This window comes from Triplophysa rosa, linkage group LG12 (assembly GCF_024868665.1).
Source record: "Triplophysa rosa linkage group LG12, Trosa_1v2, whole genome shotgun sequence".
In the NCBI taxonomy this organism is placed as follows: Eukaryota; Metazoa; Chordata; class Actinopteri; order Cypriniformes; family Nemacheilidae; genus Triplophysa; species Triplophysa rosa.
Window position 1 is genome coordinate 21,494,513 of NC_079901.1, and position 22,414 is coordinate 21,516,926.

A 22,414-nucleotide genomic window follows, 5' to 3' on the forward strand; every position below is an offset into this window, starting at 1 on the left:
AAAATCAATCAATGGCTTACCTCTTTACATATTAAGTTGGGACAGGAGAACGAACTTAACATACTAAAATCCACTTACATACGTCGCCTCTAACTACTAAGCAGATATAATACCTTTTCAAATTTTCAAAAACATTTTCAAATTAAACTTGTCTTATCTAATCTCATTCAGTGTATTTCTTGAGGGCTCACAGCCATTTTTGCAAAACATAGAAATTCATTTTATAACATGAATCATAGTGTCAACATTTCACTATCACTAAAAAAAAATGCTACCAGGTGTCTCCAAGAAGTTTAATTCCTTACAAGCCTCAAAGTGTTTAGTCTCTGGAGAAAGCCAGTGGCACTGTATAGCTAAGCTTAAGCAAATCTGAGAGACCAAATCATTTAGATAATTTTAGCATTGACCAAAAATATACACCTCTTTTTTCCACACTAAAAGCGAGTCATATGTTTGCATTTTTAAAGCGACAACAAGCAACTTTTTGACCTTAAAATAATGTCTCTAAAATTATTTAAGTGGTAGGTCAACTTTTAACTGGACGAATTTTACTGCCGTTGCTACCTAAGCAGCCTCCTATCGGCTGAAATTGCACTGTAACTTTAGTGTTCGGGCCAGTACAAGCCCCGCTTATCCCCTGCTTTACGGCATACATCACGTTTTACTCGTAGCCTGGGAGAAGTTAGCGAACAGCAGAGCTAACAGTAAGACGAAACGAACCAAAACATCACCATGGCAGAGCCAGCCAAAAAAAACAAAGAGGGTTTTGTCGGAGGAAGCAAAGAAAAGAAAGCGAGAGAGTGATCGGACACGAGGCCGGTCACGAATCAATATCGCACGGGCTTACACTCGGTGGCGCGAGCAGCAAGAGGCAACAGGTTGCAAAACGGATGCAGACCTAGCGGTCCGGCTCCTGGATTTGTAAGTGTTATTTGTACCTTTTTTGTTACTGTCCTGTACTTTTGAACGTATTTGTTATTAGTCTGTGTCATTGGCGCACCACCGGTTCACACTAGCTGAGAGATAATATAGAGATAAATAGCAGGGCAATGTTGGCTTGATCACCGGGAGACTGCATTTATTCATTTAATTATTTATTAGATATTATTTATTAGAATGATCTTGCTTGGTCTAAACACCATGCACTGTGCTGTGTTTTACCTCTCTGTGTTTTCCTTATTTTCTCCTGTAAAGCTGCTTTGGAACAATGCACATTGTGAAAAGCACTATAGAAATAAAATTGAATTGAAATGAAATAATATATGGTTGCCGGTGTCGATAGCTAGCATGTTGTCGTGTCTCATCATGAATGTGTGTAGTGCTTGTAAATGAAGACCATAAAACCACAATAAACGTGTTGTGGTAAATAGTAGCAGATTCTTTAGTTCAGACCAGTAAACCGCGTAAATGTTGAACAGTTCAGTCGTTGAGTAGGCTAATGTTGTCGTTATATATATATATATACTGTGACGAGGGAGGCGTGACGAGAGCCGTGGGAGGAGGAAGCGAGGCCGGGCGTCACACCGGCCTCGTATCTCTCACGGAGGAGATCAGAAGCATAAAAGGACGAACGACAGGAGGATACGGCGAGAGAGGACCGGGCCCGGACATACGTTAAGTTTTGTTTATGTTTGTGTGGCCGGCAGTCAACCATGAGGTGGCTGCCGGCCTTTTTACTGCTGATTTATTGTTTATTTATTTTGATTAAAAATGTTTGAATGTTCGCCGGTTCCCGCCTCCTTCCTTCCCTTTTATTGAGCTTATTACATATACATTCTATGCGCTGTTTTCATAGCGTATCTGGGTCCGCCGGCTGCCAGCGGGAAATCTTTGCAACACTTTTTATGACACTGTAAACAGACAATTTCCCTTATCAACCACGTGGGGCAACAGTGAGCAGAAGTTGCTCGTTTTCGCTTTAATACAAAACACCAAACACACAGGTCATGGATGATGCTGACCTTCATATCAGAGACATCATTTTCCACTATCACCTCAACAACCAGCACTTGACATTGAGCACAACAGAGTAGCAGATGCCAATGTAATATACACCTTATTAGGGATGCTCATATTGACCGTTTATCCGTTAAAAGATAGTAAAAATTTTGACCGGTTGATACTATCAGTTAAACGATTTAAAAGGTATGTTTATTTTAAGTTAAATAATATTAATAATATTTTTTAATAATAAAAATAATTTAATAATACGTTTTTAAATAACTATTAAATCATACATGTTTTTAGTTTTCTGTATGGTGAAAGAAAACTATGCTAAACGTGTTAACTCACGGAGCGTGCAGACGTGTGCGACTAGGTGTTAAAACCCTCCGAAACATTTTCGAGACAGATTAAAGTCCGATCAAGCAAGTCACTTGAAGTGTAATTGTTGAGTCCACATTTGTCAGGGCTTTTCTCCTCCAAATGGAGTGCAACTGGCAGCCTTGCTCAAGCTCAAGTTCGTTGTTTTAAAAGTAGACACGCGACAATCGCGCTCACAATGCGCTGTGACATTCTCTGTCTTCCCGGCATGTCTACGGCTCAGCAAAGCTAATAGTGGAGCTACTGCAAGGGAATTTCGGTGTTAGCAATCAATTTATCCTTTACATAAACTTATCTCATGGATGCATAGCATCAGCAGCCCATGCGCTTTGGAAAGAAGAAAACGGCGCGACCAGTGGTTTCCCTGCCTTCTTTTAGACGTGACGTAAAAATACAAATGTGAAATATGAATAAGTAAAAAATAATGTTTGTATTTTGGGTGGTATAGCAGATCGGATTTATATATGTTTAGCTAAAACACATTTATTCCCACTTTGGATATTATTCCTGGCTGGTGGAAAAGAAAATGAAACGCGCTTCCTGAGGCGTTATCTCTACATTCCCGGGACATCCGCTTTCTACCGCGGGTCTAATTGTCAACAGGCTCCAGACTGTCAACGCAACATGTAGACATGTTACTTTATTAAATAAAAACTCCAACCTTTGGATTGAGGTAGGCCTGCTATTTTTATTTGTTTAAAAAACTTTCTGACAGAAATAAACTTTGCCGGATTTTCTGTGTTTTCGTTTTGTCATAATTTGTTAATTATTATTTAAGTTATTTTCTTGCCTATTTATTTTATGCTTTGGATTTATATTATTTTAGTTTTCCTCCATTGTCCAAAATGCTGCAGGTTCGTGAAAATGTGATAACGTGAATGCAGGTGCTGTTGTTGATCTATTTGTTATGCTGCTGTTTGCCTGTTAAAATAAATCTGTGAAAAATCTGTGTTTGTATTTTAACGCGTCACAGACCCTCGTCAACTGTAGCTGTGTTTCATTTCGAAGTCTGCGTCCGAAGGCGTATACGGTAGACAAACGTGACCTCCGGAGGACGCCTTCGAAATGAGACGCAGCATGTATTTATTATTAAAATCTTATCGGTTAATGGTTAATGTTCGGATAACGAGTGTCAGTTCTCGGTTAGGGAAATTAACCGAAATGAGCATCCCTACACCTTATCTCTATGCTTTTGAACTCTCCGGGAAATGCCTTAGGTGTTATCTCTGAGGGCTACTCACTTATCCTCTACCCATCATGTTTTCATCACAGCCAAATCATGTGACCCAACAGCCTTGGAATCTCCAGGCTACAAGAAAAATATACTGTATGTCTGTGTACCATGTGCTTTGTGCTAAACACATCTTAAGATGAAATGGTCGTTTACAGGGCAGGTCAGTACACTTAGATGATGACAGTAGAGGTGTTAAGGGCTCTCTAGGGGACAAAAATTACGATAACAGATACAATTGAGATAAAGGGCATGACACCTTTCTGGTCTAGACTATGATATTCAATTAAACTACAGATTACTGTAGGTACAATCCGATACTAAAGAAACTCAAGATACACAAACGTGACATGACATTGCTTTGTGAAATCTATACTTGTAAACACAGAATTTGTATTCTATGAATAGTAACTTTGTAACTTTGCAATAGGTAACTGAACACTTCATTGATTTTTTTATTTATATTTATTTATTAAGGTGCCATGAATTAAAACCACAATTTTAACCCGAGCTTTTGTTATATAAGAAGGAATCGTAATCACGCGAACTTCATGTAAGTGTCAGAACTGAAAACGCCCTTGTTACTGAGATTACAACTGTTATTGACAGCGAACGCCAGGTTCTGGAATGCACCTATCTATGACGACATTGATTGGTTGAACACCGCCTCCACAGAAAGAATATCAACGACTACTTCTCTAGCCCCGCCCACTGGTTCGCGCATGACAATTCTGAAGTACCACAAGTGGCGCAGAACCAGACAGAGCGAGCAAGCAATAAACAAACATGCCGTTAAAGATAGCTAAATATTGTGCCATCCCTGGTTGTGGAAGAATACAGTCGCTGCATAACCTTCCTTCGGATTCCGATATTAGGAATGCGTGGTTAAAGTTAATTTTTAAAGACGTTCCAGCTCATGTGGGAAAAACATGGAGTTTTTGTTCATTTTATTTTTCAGAGGATTCCTTCGTAACCAAGGCACAGGTCGACGCTGGATTTGTGGAGAGACTAAAATTAAAAAGCAGTGCTGTGCGGTCAATATTGGATCCAATAGGAATGGCGCAGCAATCTTATGTGAGTAAACTTTTTTGTGCTATGCATCACTATTGCTTTGTTAGAGATCGCTTGACATGCCCTGAGCACTATTCGCACGAGATTAGTATTACCTGGGGACCTCTAACGTTAGTCATTTGTATCAATTGCAGAGGTTGTCTGTGATCTTAAGCCCATTTGAATCGGGATCTCAGTGATTTGGCGGGCTCATATATCATTTTTCAAGGTTTTATCCACTGTTTGCGAATAATGGAGGCTGTTTTGAAGTGTTTTGGTATTATTTCGGGTGCTGGGTCATATCCATAAGTTACCGGGAGTCTCCCGTTTGTTTATTTATCATGGAAACTCTCGTAACATTTGAGACCTGCGATCGCGGTGATCTTTTGTCCGGTTCGCGATCACGGGTCTCAAATGCTGACAGGTACGGTCATATATCATTAAACACCATACAACTATAGGCTATACAAACTATACGCAAAGCCTTGCTATCACATCCGGGAAATAAGTCAGTAAATTTGAGTAAAATCATCCCGTGCGAATGCGTCACATGAAATACTGATGTGGGGAGGTAATTTATAAATCACACGAGGTCCCGAAATAATGCTAATCTCGTGCGAATGGTGCTTATGTGTAACCTAACGTTACGTCTCTAACCAAATTCACAGAAGGCTCCAACTAAGTTTTCTACGCAAACTGCTATCCAATCAAAGCAGTGGGCGTTTACTTCCAAGTCTTCACGGCAGAACGCCCATTAAAACCGAGCTTTGTAGATCTGGCCTCAAAACCCGGATAGAAAATAGCCTATCACTTATTGATTTTGATGTTTTTGAATGTAAAAACCACGCGAACGTCATAAGTAGACATCATACAACAGTATAAAACAATAAACAAGCCCAGTTCATGAGACCTTTCGTTTTAATGCCATATCAGCACTAAAGACTATTCATGGCAAACTGCCTGGGATATCTCAAAATGTAAATGCAATATACAAAAGGCCCAATGATTTCCTCGATGAGGAAATTATGGAATCCAGGCTTGAAAACGGAATTTGCTGTATAACGCAGTATGGCACGGAATTTGGCAAATGTATTATTTCTTAATCAGAAAGTAGCACTGAACAGCTTACAAAATGCAAATTGTGCTATGAATAACGTTAGAAATATTCAGATACAGTGTACATATGTAATCTGCTTGTTTTGCGCGTCTATGAGTGAAAGAGTGGCGGGGTTGCATACTGCATGCGTGTTGCTCGTGGAGCTTTCAGCATCCGCATCTCAATAAACAAGGACGTGACCACATGAACTGCATTTCGTTTTTCACGGTTTCATTTGAGAAACGCTACTGTCAAACACCCTTTGCGGCGACCCGTCAAAATAAAAGTCTGGTTAACTTTATAACACACACATATTTTACCACACCATCCCCCTTGATTTTTTTTAAAAATATATTTTACTTTAGTAAACTGAAGTAAATTTGCTAGTAAAAACTTTGTACTTATTAGAAAAAAAATACTTTTTTTTATTAAACAATAGTACTGAAATTTAGGTAGATCTAAAAAATAAAAACCAGAAAATGTACTGGTAAGATACTGGTTTAGTAACTTAGTTTCACATTATACCCTATTTTTTACCATTTTTTCCTGTAAGGTTTAAATAGGGCTGTGCCGATAAACGATATCATATCGAATCGCGATAGAATGTATTTCAAAAACGAAGATAAGCTATTGGCATTTTGACTCGATATGGATTAATCTTACAGTCTAACAGAACGCAGAAATAAACGCAACAACAGTCAGTCAGCGTGCAGCTTTTATCATGCGCGTCAAAGTACAAAGTCCATTTCATACTGCACTTGGCAAAGAAAACTCAACATGAGGAGCAAAACATGACTGGAAGCGGAAACAAAGGTGAAACTAACCTCGAGTTGTCATCACGCGGTTTATCAAGTGTCTTATTTTTTTTCGCAATCGCCGGTTAAACAAAACAAACTTGAGGCGCAATTGCAAGCGAGTTACTTCGAAACTCAAGCACAAACGTTTTTATATCCATCGTTAACATATCTGCTAACATGAGCTGGTGCTTATGAAACAAACCAGCACTGCCACACTCTAAAAATGGCTGGGTTATTTTTTAACCCTTAACGCTGGGTTGAGTCCGTTGGGTTGTTTTTTTGGGTTATTTTTCCACATGTTAAACACTTTTTGGGTAGTTTTAGTTTTCAGGTGTTGGGTTAAAACCGCTGGGTTAATGTGCTGGGTTGTTTTTGCCCACCGCTGGGTTGTTTGAAGAGGCTCACGCGCTTCCCGCCCTGAAGACGTTGAGTGTACTACGCAACTTTCATTTTTATAAAGAACAATGGGGCAAAGCCACTGGTTGGAGCAATTTAAAGGTACGTGTTTTACGTTTTAAGTAAATATTTATTGAAATGAGCAGAATTTGTAACATTTTGCAAGGCAACAGTGTCTTAACTAACATTAGTGATGTAACTTAGATGACCAGCAACTGTTACCTCAGATCGCCATTACATAAATTGACTCGCATAGTCCTGTTAAGATGCGCGACACTGCGAATTAATACCATTTTAGTTAACCCCATCACATGTAAGCTAAGTCTATGAACTTTAGTGAGAATTGAACTAAAAGTGAGTCAAACCGGCGAGTGCCCCGCGAGCGCGGTCCAGCATTCCCGGTTCAGGAACGCCTCTCTCGGAGTCCACTCTGGACATTAAGCGGCCAGTCAATTATATTGCTCCCTCCGTTTTAAACCAAACATTTCAATTACTTGCATATATACCTGATGTCAAGACACAGTGCTAAGTGTATCGGAGTATTGTTATTTTATCATTTGGTTTTCTTCTTTATAGATTGGACCAAACGTGGTGGAATTTCTTCACCGGACAGAATTAACGAAGCCCTTTCATTTTGTTCCGCCATGGGAAACATCCGGCATATATCTCAGGCTTTTGTCATTTTGAATGGACAAGTTCTGGAACAAACCACGCTGCTTTCAGCTGTTGATGTATGTTTCAACGCATTTTATGTGTTTTGATGTTAACTTTCCCAGGCAATGCGCTTCTACCTGGGAATTTCTCCAGACTGTTGTTTTTCAAATGAAGGGGAATGAATCATCTGCTATTCGATTTCTTCGCTGCTCTTTGCTTGCTGAGGAATAACTTAACTTTTATTTTTTCCTTGATGTTTTTGTTAATATCTGTATTCGTTTAATTTAAATACAGTGAAAGTATACATTTACACATTAATGTTTTTACTGATTCAGAATTCAAATTTGACTGATTCATGAATGATTTTATTAATTCACTGATAATTGTTCTAATTGATATGTGACATAGGTCTGTTGCAACATGTAATTGTGCAGAATTTTATTCATTCGTGTTATCTATACTGCTAGTGTTTGATATTAGCCATATTTTTATTTATTTAGTTATTTTTATTAATTGTCATTTGTTGCTACATATTGTGGAAAATGTTTATTAGTTATTTATAATGTTATTTATTAACATGTTATTTATAATGCTTGTTAATGTTTGATATGAAACATTTTTATTTATTATAATTTAACAATTTTCTTTTATTTAAGCAAATCTATAAATATTGCTGCTACTGACTGTAAAAGTTTAAATTTTTATTAACAATTATTTTTACAGTCAAATAAAAATGATTTTTTTAAATAAATGTCAATTGTCTTGATTGACAATGAAGCACAGGAGAAATTAAGAATAACCCAGCAAGATAACCAGAATTAAACACATGAATAGTTAAAATGACTACATTTGGGTTTTTTTCAATAACCCAGCATGCTGGGTTAAAATGTGTAACCCAGTGTGCTGGGTTACTTTAACCCATGCATGTGTTCTGTCCAATATTTACCCAGCGCTGGGTTGCCAATTGGGTTGTTTTTAACCCAGCCATGTTTAGAGTGCATGTAACAGATTAGAGATGTAATGAAGTGCAGTTTGTGTGCACATGTAATATTGAACCTTGTATGTAAGATGCTTGCATGATTAAAGAAATGTACTACAGTTTATGTGAGATGTCTTTTTGAAAGACTAAGGTTCACTGAATGCATTGAATGAATCCCACTACTCGAGCAAGACATTATTGCAGCGTTATGTATGTGCTACAGGTGCTGAGCCAATAGCGTTCGAATGTACACAGTAACGGAGCCCTTTCATTGGTTGAATGTACTGAATGAACACTCCCTTTACTTAACGAGTCAATTGAGTCAAAATGAGACTGAATGAACTGGTACATGTTGTTTATGGCCTAATATCCTCTGTGTTGCAACAGTGCATTAATTTAATTGAATTTTAACTGGTTAAAGGTTAACTTTTGTTAATAAACTGTATTTAAAATAGATTCTTTTAATACAGTTTTTTATTAAATACATATCGAAATAAATATCGTTATCGATCAATATAGAAAAAAAACTATTGAGTTTACTTTTTTGCCATATCGCCCAGCCCTAGGTTTAAAGTATCTACTGTACGTAAAAATTGTTTATAAGTGAATACTATAGTATACTGAAGTATTTGTGGGCAAATTTACTACTATTGTATGGTAAAAGATGAAAAACAGAATCCAGAAAAATTTAAACGGAAAAATGGAATTTGGGAAAAAATAAAACAGATTTCGTAGGGCCCTATATACAGTATATATGCAATATACTGTACCACGTATAATTCTATACCTGGTGTAAAAGTATTTTCCTTATATATTGTAAATTGTAAAAATATTATTGTAGAATTACAAAATCATAAACAACATTCAACACTAAAGGCCTTTTTGATTGCTGGGCCTGGCATATGGCTTAGAGGAGCACATTGAGTTTAAATCTGGCATGCACAATAGACTGGCGCCTCACAACAACGTTTGACCTACATGGACTATTCTATATTACCCCAAGGGTCACAGAACATGAAATGGGTTATATGTGCACATCACACAAAGCTTTAATAAATGACTGCAAAAAGCCCATCAGATTCTCTTTTTACATTTAAAGTGAAGCAATTATTATTATTTATTTTAAGTTTAGGCAGGGACAGAGGTGTAAAGAGTACCTGAAAACCATACTTAAGTAAAAGTACAGATACCTTGCAGTGAAAATTACTCCATTACAAGTTACAAGTCACCAATTCCAAAATGACTTGAGTAAAAGTCTTTGAGTATCTGATTTGAACAGTACTTGAGTATTTCACTCATACTGAGCAGCAGCACTAGTCCTCAACACTTAAGAGACACGTCAGTGAAAAACAAGAAACAGTTGATTCGTGAGGAGAGCAATCGCATTTATTTTCTTAAATCATAATAAGACTGAACACCTCAAAATTGCAACAAATCATGGCCGACATCATAACCTACTGTACGTCATTACAAACACCCTAAGTCTCATTTAAGCTCAAGTGCTCATAAGTAAACCAAACTCCTTTAAAAAGGTCTCTTCAATATAACAGATAAATAAAGTAATGTTAAGTAAAATCAAAAAGTCAAATCCTTTTTGCACTGGACATGCTGGTTTGGGCCTCATGGCCAGCTGCAGTCATGTCCTCATTTCACATACACTGTTAGCCCTTACCTGCCATTTCTACAGTAATATATTGGCAACACTGTTGCCAGCTAGTTACTGTAGGTGTTTTACAGTAAACTACTGCAATGGCTGTTTGAAGATACATTATTAAAGAATCTATTAACGCACTTAAGTCACACAGTCTTAGATGAACAAGTGTAAATAACAGATGAACACAATAAATCTGTCAAGATTTCACCAAGGAGAATTAAACACAAACATCAATAACATCTTCACATATTACAGACACCACTTTCACTTTATTTCTGTCATCTGTGTAAGATCTTATTGAGATTTAACTCTAGTTCATAGTGGTTCAATTATGTTTTAAGTCACCTTATGGGATCAGTGTTGCTTTGGTTGGACTCTTTGACTTTCTTGTAGCTTTAAAATGTACACTTATACAATAACACTGAAAGGGACTTTACAGGAACCGCAACTTTATGTTTGCTTAGTAACTGAAGATACATCTGAAAGAATTCAATCATTAAATAATAATAATATAGCATTTAAGATTTATTAAGATATGTTTGGTAAAGTGATTAATGTTATTAATGGAAAGATCTCTGTCAGAAAATCTTTCTTTGCAATTGAGACACAGTTAGACACTTGACATACAAACCTCATCAATGGTGACAAACAATCATGAATGAGTTTTGTACTATGTACCCAGCATGCATTGCAGCATGAAGCTGTTCAGTTGATTGTCACCATTGTTGAGATTCATATGTGGATTGTTCATTTCTCTGTGTCCGACTCATTCTATAGGTTAATATTTTGTCTATATAGGTGAGAGCACTTTTGAAAATTGAAATACTATACATTCTTTTTACTGGTTTACATCACTTCATGGCAATAGTCCCACCATATGGTCAAATTTTGAGCAAACATGTTTAGAGCACATTTAGGAAGAGTTAGTTTTAAAAATAAGAGCTTTTGTAGATGTGTGACCTACAGTAACTAGCTGGCAACAGTGTTGCCAATATATTACTGTAGAAATAGCGGGTAAGGGCTAACCGTGTGTAAACCGCCAGCGATTGACATCTACCTGATACTGCACTCATATTCAATAAAGAAGCCATTTGACAAGTTTTTGTAAGTTATGGCAAAATCCACAAGATTGTAGTACCTTCATTGCCCTGTAAATGGCAATATTAATTATAAGATAGTTGGCATGCAAAATGTAATGTGTAATTGCATTAGTCATTACAAATGTAGTGGAGTAAAGAGTACATATACTTGTTCAAAAATGTAGTTAAGTAGAGAGTAAAAGTTGCTAATATCTTTAATACTCAGTACAACTACAAAGTAGCCAAAAAGATACTTAAGTAAAGTAACTAAGTACATTTACTCCAATACTTTACACCACTGGGCAGGGAGTTGAGGCAATTGAGAATCAAGGCACATTGTGTCTCTGTTACAGACATTTTCAGCCTGCTCTCCAAAACACTGTCTCCACAAACCAAAGCAATACCAGAACTACATCCATCTTTTAAAACAAAATGACCAAGAACATGTCCTTTGAAATTGCACTTGACAATTTCTGCCTACAGTTCATTGCACAAGCCATAATGTGAAGCTATTGCAAGAAAATGGATTCATCTGTTTCTTACCTCTGTTTGATGAGGCACAGGATTAAATCCACACTGGTTGCACACGATGGTCTTGCATTCAGTGCAGGTACTATAGTTGGGTGGATCTTTTTTCAGGCTTGCCTTGCAGAGTGGACAGGCTTTGGGAGGAACTTTTAGGCTTTGATCAACATTAGATGCACTTTTTGTCTGCATTACGGTTGTTTTAGCTTGCTCAGCATCTTTCTGTAGCATTTTTTCATCCCGTGTCTGTGGTTTGTGAAGATTGGGAGAGTCCTTGGATGTCTCTGACTCTTTTCGCGACGGAGGAGGTGTGGTCATCTTGGCAGAGGTTTGAGAAACAGCAGAACCCTTTCGAGAAGTTGGTGGTGTTGTTGAGTGCTCATCCTGCACAGAGGAAATCAAATTGGATGCCGAGCTGAGGAACGACGAACCGAACCCCATAACCTTTCCAGAAACAGAAGAGCCACCGGGTTGTGGAGAAGGAGAGCGGGATCGCGCCCCACCAAATCCAAAACCAAAGAACCCAGAATCTTCTTTAGGGGGTTCAGTCTTTGATGGGGGTTCACTTTTGGTGGGAGTTGAAGCACCTTTCATTTTCTGTTGTGGTTTTTGTTGTGACTGATGAGCAGCAATGTTAGTATTTGCTGTACTGGGGCTGGGTTGGCTTGATGTTTTCTGACCCTCTGTTGGTTTGCTTGGGTGGCTGGCAGATGGGGGTGTCTGCTTGATTTGTGCAGTGTCTTTCTTTGCGGGGGATACATTGTGCATTCCTGGGTTCTGTGACGGTATGGGGCCTTTGGGTTGTGGCTGGGCTTTTTGCATGGGAGGTCCGCTACTGTCTACCCCTCCTAGAGCTCTCTGCATCTGGCAATTCAGGCAAAGCCACTCCTTAGCCTGGGTGCATGGATGATAGATAAATTGCATTAGACAACTGTTTTAACCTTAATGGTAAAATGAAGGTCAACATAGGTCATTTCAATCACATGCAGTATTTTTGTGGAAATCTACATGCTTTCTGTGATTCTATAGATGAGATAAGAAGCCCAACAAAAAAACTGTCCCAAAGATTTGTTTCTTAATGACCATGTAACTTCTGTATGCATGTATATAAATTACATGGTTGATATGTACTGTATGTGGATTTTTCTTCCTGTAGCCTATCTACGACAAATTCAATCACACGATGAATTTCATGTACTGTGTATTATTTTGCAGCTCCTTTAAATCTGCCAGTCAATTAGCAAATTACTTTATTTTGTTTGCACCTGGCAGATATTCATTTTGGACCCAGATTCATACTCTCCCCTGACCACTTTAGAAAATGGTTACAAATTAAATATACTATTTGATTTGTTGTAAGGAAAAGAAACAAGGAACCTAAAGTTATGCACATAAAGTAAATGCTTGGAATGCAGGGGGACGGAGTCCAGGGAGTGAATGTCAAGTGGGGCAGAGTTCCACCTCAAAAGGTAGAGGATTTTTCATCGTTTATTCATGAAAATGCCCCAAAACCCCATTTTCAGCATCTTAGATATCTAGTATTGTTTTGATAACAAAAATATAAGAATTATGTAAGTTTATGTTTAAAACAAGCAAAAAAATGGCAGTGGGGTATGAAAAATACATTTCAATTAAGTACTTTAAAAAAAGGTCATATTAAATTGAAGTTCATTTTTCTTACCCCACTGGCTTTATTTTTGCTTGTTTTTATCTTATATTCTTTAAATCTTAATTCTTTTTTTTTTTTTCATAAAACAACTAAATATCACTTTTCTTGTCAAGTAAATGTATGTCCATTTAAGAATTTTTAAATCTTTTAGAAAACAAGACAAAAATTGCTTGTATGTATTTTTTGCAGAGCATGGTTTAAAAATATAAAATTTCCCCCATCGCTGTGTATACAATCAATTAGATACTGGAAAAAAAACATTTTTACTCACACTAGCATCTGGAGGACTGAACCCACACATATTGCAGACCACTGATTTACACTGTGTGCAAGTGTTACGGTTGGGAGAATCCTTGGATTTGAGATTAAGTTCTGTATTTTTACAGACTGGACACAGGGATTTCACCCCAGGTCCACCTTTCATCTGAGGCTCAGATTTACCCGCCTCTGTTGGAGGAGACCCTGACTCGGCTGCACCTGCCCCAAGTCTTCTTGGTCCTTGTTGTGGAGATCCACCCCTTCCTACACCCTGTTGCATCCCTCCCCTACCAGTTCCTTGCTGCGAAACACCACCTCTACCACCTCCCTGCTGGACAGGTCCTCCCCGTCCAGGTCCTTGTGGTTGAGCTCCACCACGTCCAGCTCCTTGGCTACCCCTACCCACACCTGATGCCTGTTGTCCACTTGGTTGGTTATTTCCCTGCTGTTGAGAATCCTTCGGCTTTGAAGGTCCTGGAGGCTGCTGCTGTTGCTTTTCCTCACTTGTCTCATCCCCAAAAAGACTGAACTTGTTCACAGCAGAGGACATCGCACTTAGTGGATTCCCTCCACTTAGAAAGTTAGAGGAGAACATGTTGGATGTAAGGATAGGGGCTCTGAAGGTATAGGAGAGGGTTGGGGGAGCCCAGTGGAGGTCTTCTCTCACCAGCTGCAGTTATCCCTCACATCTACCTCCAGTGTCCCTTAAAAATAACAAACAAAACATGAACAAAGATAAGAGGAGATATTATTGGTTTGAAAATGATCAGTGGTTTTCATCCAAAAACAATTGCAAAAATATACATGGCAGTATTTGTAGTTCCTGTAGTCCATAAATAAAGAAGTAAAATACACATCTGATATAAAAACACAATCATGATCGTAGAAAATTTCCACACATACTCTAAAAAATGTTGTGTTTGGAAGCCTACTACAGCACAACAACTGTACACCAACCCATGTGAAAAAAATCCCATTAGTTTAAAATCTCAAAGCAACATTTTCCACACCATAAACATCCATTTGGTTACCTTAAACATTATTTAGAATATTTGTATTTTATTGAATGGCCCTTGTTCTCAATATAATCATGCCAACTGCATAAATTTGTAAAATAGGAATGAAAAAAACTTAAGATTTGATTAAAATGGTGAAATGGTGACCAGTCATTTGAAATTAACCAGAGCAATTGAAATTTCCTCACACACGCACAAATACATCTCATTGTAATCGCTTTATTGTTTTCATCAATGTTGTGGTTCACTTCAGATAAAAAGCATCTGATAAATGGCTAAAAGTAGATACACACACTGACACACAATTACATTGCGAATCACAATGACAAGTTTCCTACACCTGTTGTACATCTACGTGTGTAAAAAGCTCACATATTAAAGCATGAACAAGTAACAATGATGCATCAGACTACAACATACTATATGATTCTCTACATTCTGATATTTCGTGTGCATGGAATCCGCAACAATTGCGCAATGTTTTCTACACATTCCACCTCATAAGCGACCGAGTGTTTTCAGCACTGGACAGCTCCTTACGCAAGGCTTACGCATCACGTCTCCCTTTCAGCGTGAAACCCAACACGCCATGCCATTCACGGCAGTAACTCTATGCGTGACATTTATGATGTGACACTCAAACGACTCCGTGGGGTTTCCGTGTATGTTCATTTCTAAACGGTCGATTTTGATGCAGTTCAACGCACGCTCTCACAACATCAAGCACGAGCTCATTAACATATCACGCGGTGTGCCTGAAACGTGATCTATAGACTGAAATATTCACATTAATTCTGTCGAAATATTATCTTTATAAATGCATGCATACATGAATTGACAGAATTTTGCGACAATAGCGAGATAACTTTGTTTCTGCCTCCACTCTTCCAAAACCAACACTGAAAGCAATTGCCACACAATCTATCAGCATAAAACCGAAACTATTGCATGTGTAAATCGCCGTTTTATACTATAATGCAGAAAGGATAATGGCAAACAGACCCGATACACACTATGTAAAGGCTTTTCGGGATCAGGAATATATTATGTCCTGTCTGAATGGATCTCGCGCACACACCGTGTACTAGTAGGCTATGGGCGCTTATGATAGGTGTATTACCTCTCGGTTGTAGATGGAAGGTGATCAATTTCAGAGAGTCACGATCTGCAGTGATCATACTCTACATAACATCAATGTGAACGGGACATAAAATAGCAAATGGCATAAATGATAGGCACAAATCAATAGGACAGCATGGAGGTTCCCTTACTGCCCTTGATCAAACACTGTCGGAGGATTTCCCCATCCTGATCACTACAACCGCATCCCGCCATGCAGTAAAACAGAAACCTGAAGCTGAGGGCATGTCTCCCGAAGCACACCAGAAGTATTTCTCTAACGTTACTACCACGGACGCCAAGCGAATAATCTTTCAACAAACCTGCCACTACGATCACATGACAAAACACGAATTTTTCATCCAAAACGCCAAGATGTCAAGCATAAACAGCAGCCTACCTTACGGCGTGCGAGCATTTTCTTTTATTTTCCCATTTTTGCTGTGTTTCACGGTGATCGTTTTTTCGGCGTCTGGGATGGAGGTTTCGAGGATCCGAGGGCATACCCACTCTCACAATTCTTCCCTCTGCGCAATACTGCGCATGCGCGGCACAAGACAGGTGATCAGCACATATCCCTTCGCGAAAATTTAATTTAAAGCGACAAAATCGATCAATGACAAACTCTTTGTTCATAATCGGTTTAGGTTTTATAATATGGTTCATCAATATAGTAGGGCAAAGTTATGTATTTATAATATATAATACCATGTATTTTAATACCTTATATTGTCTTTTATTTAATTTATCTATTTTGCTGCGTTGCATCAATTAAACATTAAATTGAATTGATCGAATGTCTTTCATATAGCCTGCAGAGAAGGATCGCAAGTCAAATGTTTATTTATTTGTATAATTCCAATTTGAACTTCCTTTACGAAAATGAACCGCAAATATACCATTTTCTCACAACAGATAACATAGTTTAATCATGGTATTTGTAGTAAAACTATGGTAACACAAATAGTGTTCAATCTGCCAAAACAGGACTACAATTTCTTTAGGACATTTTCAGATGCTAGTGAAAGATCAGGTGTTGTGGAGTCAATCAGCTCAAGTGTGTGTTGCCATTAAAGCATCTCCTTCAGCAGACACATATCAAATACAAATATATACAAAAAATTAATATACACAAATTAAAATAAATACAAATAATTTAAATGCTAAAATACTATTGTAATGTAAAAAAACAGATAATGTCTCTAGATGGCTCTGAGTTTTGTACCCCACTGTCTCACAAAGGCTTGCTGCTACAACATGCCGAGTGTTTATGAATTCACAAGGTCAGCTGCAGCCAAAGAACAGACCCTGTAGCGTAAGCTTCAATCAGTTTATCCTCAAATTCACAGCAAACATTGCTTGGACATTTCTTTTTTTCAGTGCGTGTCTTTTTTATAAGCATGCCTTACTCACATACAGCATCATTAAATTCAGAAACTTGGTTCTCCGTCTGGATTATAGGTTTAGACTGGAAGGAGTCTGATATGGTCCTGAGAGGATCTAATGTGCTCCACTCCACTGCTAATGGTCAATCCATAAAAGAACATCAGTGCTGCTATGCCCAGCACCATTACCTGAGTCCTACTGGCCGATTTTTCTTTCGAATCGAGCTCTCAAAAGAATCAAGACTTCAGATATTCCAATAAACAGCCAATAAAAGAGATCCACTTAGTGTCTTAGAAGTACATGCCATCTAACCTTTAAAAGACGATTAGCTTTTACTTTATATCTAAACATCATCATTTTTTTCTGAGTGACACTTTTCACAATGTTAGCTGTTAGCCCTGGAGCTTTTTAAAGCTTTTAATTTAAAACATCTTGTTAAGCAAATGAGCCAGGGTATATATAATGCCAAGTTTGCAGTTCCTAAGTGGACATTTATCACAAGCCCAAAATGCTCATTTTTTGTCTAACATCTGCATTCACGCTGAGACAAACTTGTACCCTTGTTTTTATTTTTCTCCGGACATTTCTTTAGATTAGCTTCTAGCGGAGAGCCGCTCGGGCTGAAGACAGACTGTAAACCAAGATGGATTGAGAACACATTCATCAGAAGCATTTGGCATGTGGTCCAGGTGAGTATTCTACAAGAAAGCCTACGATGCGCTGAACAAGAGCAGTCAATCAATCTGCCAACTAGCTACACCACAGATTGCAGAAGCAATATTTCTCTTGGGATTAAAGCCAAGTCATACCTGCCATTTACTTCTTTTCAATGCACATGAATTCTCATTACTTTAGAAGACGCTCTCCATCATTCTGAGCTAGTGTCTAGTGGTTTATGGCAAAATCATATATCTCTTCTCTATGTGCATAGTCAATAAATGGGAGAAAGGTCTGTATTAGCAAAGTCAAGATGTTTGGAAACCATGTTGGCAGCCCATGTTCAAAGATTCGACATTGAATGATTGTTGAAGTGAAAAATGAAATCACCCTCATGGTTTCATTGTATGGAAAAGAATAGAATAGAGAAAAGAATCATTTTCACGAAATAGATGATGACAGAATTTCCATTTCTTTATTTGAAGTTGTTCCTTTGGTTTAATTTGAGGTGTTTACGTCAGTTTTGCAGTTGATGGTTTCCCATGAGAAAAATCATGATGAGATGTCTTTAATATTTCAATTATGCCCAATAGACATCAATGAGATTAAACAGAGAACAAATGGAAACCTGTGCTTAAGTCTCAGCATCTCAGATATTTCTCTTCAGAAAAAGATCCCCAAATATCTCCATTAGAGTTTCAGACGAGATCTCAACAATGTCACAATTCGTGCTCAGTAAAGCTTTCAATATGAACTCACTCAATATAAACATTTCTCATCAAATCTAGATTATTTTACCTAAACGATGTACATTACTTTTACACCTCCAATACTCTTAATGTATTTTAATCAGAGATTAAAGATCAAATCTGAGACCTGATCAAATCTCCCGAGCTATAAAAGAGCAGCATTATAATAATAAATTGTGACTTACATTCAACACTTCAAAATATTATAAAACTGTAGAAAAATGTTGGACGATGAGAGTAGGAATAGAGCAAAATAACAAGTCGTCTAGAAACATATGCTGTGTCAAAAAAAAATTGGCAGTAATGCAGTAATGTGACCGTAAACAGGAATTCACCATATCTCAATTATGCAACTAAAACACAGAGAATAAGAGTCACGTTTCCCCAGAGTCAGTTCCTGTGTGTATGATGAGTATGTGAGCGAGTCGTGCACGGCTTCAGTCCCCCACGCTTCACTCTCCCACTTGGCCTGCGCGTCATGTGTTGGGGGAGGGCCGGCGTCCGTGCGCTTCTGCTGCTGATTTCGTGTTGCGTCATGCGTGGGGAAGTGTAAACACTAGGGAGCTGGAATCAGTCTTCCTCTCACACCAATTGTCTCTGTGTGTGTGTGTGTGTGTGTGTGCGTGTGTGTGTGTGTGTGTGTGTGTGTGTGTGTGTGTGCGCGTGTGCGCGTGTGTGTGGGCACAGATTGAATGTAATATTTCTAGCCAGTGTTAGAGTACAATTCACAGCACTTTGAGGAGAGCCGGAAAAAACGTTATTGCTGTGATTTTGTTCTTTTGTTGTTATTTGGTTGTTGACCCTCACTGTATGCATCTAAGATGCGCTTCATTTAGGTGACAACTTTGTCTAATACACATCTAACTAATATACATTGTAATATACGAAGAGTTCAGATGCAAAAAGTGCCGACTGACATTTTTCTTCTAAAACGATTATTTTTATCAGTCGCCGATGTTTATATTAAAGGTTATTTTACTTTAATGGTAAAGAGAACATATTCATTGCCATTAAAGTGAAATCACTGAACCCAAACAGAGGAGCCTGATAAAAAACGCACATTTTAGAAGAAAATTTCAAATGGCACTTAGTGGCTTTTGCATCTGAACTCTTCATACAGTACATTGTTGTAATATAGAGGAGTTAAAATGTATGCTTTAAAATAAAAACATACGTCTGTTAATTTGGTCTTGGATGAATTTGATGAGAAGTGTTTGAGTTTTCATCGACATCTCTGACTGATTTCTGTCAGGTTTCCAGGAAAATCCAAGGACATTTGAAGTCTCTTCCAAAACTGTAGATAAGACATGGAAGAAGCACCAAATATTGGTTTACAAAAACACATTTAAGGGATATGTGAGGGATAGTTTATGCCAGTCAAACCTCAAAAACTCAATCAAAAGTTAAACGTTCATTACACAAAATATATGACTACGCTTGACCAATGTTAGGCCTGCTTCCTTCTCCAGTGGTTTTATTGGTTTATTGTAACCTGTTTTATGTCCATATAAAGTGAAACTGTTTGTTTGTTTGTTTGTTTGTTTGTTTGTTTGAGTGATGTTTGGGGATGTAGGAGCATGTCTTTCCTTTCTGCTGTCGATAAGCTTCACTGCTCTGCCAGCCCTGACATGTTGCTTTATCAAGCATGCATAAACCTTTCGAAATTTGCCATGTCCTGAAATAAACTTTCCTTCTTTCTGTCTCTTTTGGTGTCGCACGCACGCACGCACGCACGCACACACACACACACACACAGAGATAAATAAATGGATGTGCAACCAAGCAGTGCAACCAGTTCCAAAAATACAAACAGCAGACAAACACACAACAGTGTTCATAACATTTGAAATCCTTAATATTTAAAACACACCTGCTGATATGATTGGTTGGTTGTTGTAATGTGTTTCCTGTCCTGCTGTAGTCACATATGTGTATACACACACACGCACACACGCACAATGCTCTGCATGTGGAGTACAGCAGAGGGCCAGGCTGTAATAAATACTGTAACTTGATCACGCACTGTTTGCCAGTTTCATTAAATTTAAATATCTGCTCCGGGGAGGAAAAAGATGAAGAGAGTTGTCCAACCAGAGAAGAAATATCTTGACACAACTCACATTGACCAATATACTACCATCATCCATCATAACATAATGAACTTTTTTTGCGAGCCAAGCCATATTTCAACATATAGTATGACTGTTTGTGACTATAACGTTCTCTACAATATTATTTTAATATATGGCTTATTAAAAGAAAATCCATTTTATCAAAAATTATAAATACACAATAAAAACCAACTTACCTAACCAAGGTAAGTCCCAGCAACCAAAGGTTGAATACATAAACACAAGTCCAGTGTGTTTGATACCGTTAGGCTGTGTACGTGAATCCCCTTAACAAGCTATTAAATCCAGAGCACATTAGCATCCCATCATGCATGTTCATGGGCCGCCACCGTACTGCCACCATTGACTCTGATTTTCCCCGCGACTGGCCATCACCAACTCTCAGCCTAAAAATACTCTTAAAGACACCGCATCACTCTCTCTCCCCTGCGCTCTTTGGTCACCATTCCAGCTGACTATAGAGACGGCCCCTAATCCCCTCCTGCTCGCACGGACCAATCAGAGGCAGACAGGAAATCAGTAGTGAGAGAGGAGAAGAGAGGAGGAGAGGGATAGAGAAAGAGAGAGGCAGCTGTGGATGAAAGATATGGAGGGACCAATGACAGGAATCAGTGGGGGATTATACGCTTAAGGGATACTGCCCCTGCATGTGATGGCTTTGAGAATGATGTGGGTGGGTTTGTACGACAGTGTGACTGGTCCTGGTTACAATGACTTCAACTGTCAAGGAAAACATCAGGCAAGATCCCGCTCTTCATTCATGCCTCTGGGGGTTAAAGATTTTAACAAAAAAAGACAATTTTATAATTTATTTTACATTTTTTATATTTTTCAATTTTATATTAAATTAAATTATATGCTATATACATATAATTTATGTATATAATATATATATATATGATATGCATAACATGTATATATTATATAAATACTATATGTATAAATGATCAACTTTTAAATTGTCGATTAAATAACATTTTAATCAAATTAAATTAAAAAGATTTAAACTACTCTGTAATACAATCAAATTGGCTTTTAAAATGTGACTTTGAAAAAAAATGTCTTACATTAACTCATCAAAATAAGTAAAAGTAATTCCAGCTTATTTTATAAGTTACACCAACTAACCACAAAATTTAAAACAGTATAACGCCAATTTGATTGTATATAAAAAATAAAATATACAGTGTAGCAGTATTTAATATGAAATAAAACATAATTAAAATATATCTAAAAAACGTATATGTTTAAAAAATAAAATGTTTTTTACAGTGCATCTCTTTTACATATCCTTAAACATTAATTAGATTCTATTAAATAAGTTTACATTTTGGAAGAAAATGTGAGTGGAACCTGCCCACGCTAGTGTTGCCAGTGTGTGGTTGCCAGGTCATTGCTGTGTCTTTTGCTCTGGGGTGGTCCGGGTGCTTGCCAGGTAATTATTTTCTGACCCAAGTGTGAACCTCATGGTCAGGGGTTTGTTCAAAAGAGTGTAGTAATAATCACAAAAATAAGTGATGCTTGGCCTATCAGTCAGAAGCAGGCAGGTGATGTTTAAACCATAAAGTCTTGACTGACATGTTTCGTTGATGAGTTTTGAGGTGAAGTGCTCAAGCTGCGTCCTCCTGCCACACCGTCCTTGATG

At 37.8% G+C, this 22,414-nt stretch overlaps 1 protein-coding gene across 2 annotated transcripts in view; it reads right to left on the reverse strand.

The window, feature by feature from the left end:
• Positions 1-21,194, reverse strand: part of LOC130563195 (mucin-17-like) — a 55,258-nt gene extending 34,064 nt beyond the window's left edge. The window contains exons 1-3 of one of the 2 annotated variants that reach the window (XM_057348623.1): positions 20,946-21,194; positions 13,724-14,414; positions 11,802-12,677 (exon numbers count right to left, since the gene is read on the reverse strand). In XM_057348623.1, coding sequence (XP_057204606.1) covers positions 11,802-12,677; positions 13,724-14,305 — 1,458 coding nt within the window. In that variant the 5' untranslated portion in view covers positions 14,306-14,414; positions 20,946-21,194. Of the gene's footprint in view, positions 1-11,801; positions 12,678-13,723; positions 14,415-16,245; positions 16,364-20,945 lie in introns of those variants that run through there. The other variant, XM_057348622.1, reaches the window with a different exon arrangement.
• Positions 21,195-22,414: the final 1,220 nt, after the last annotated feature.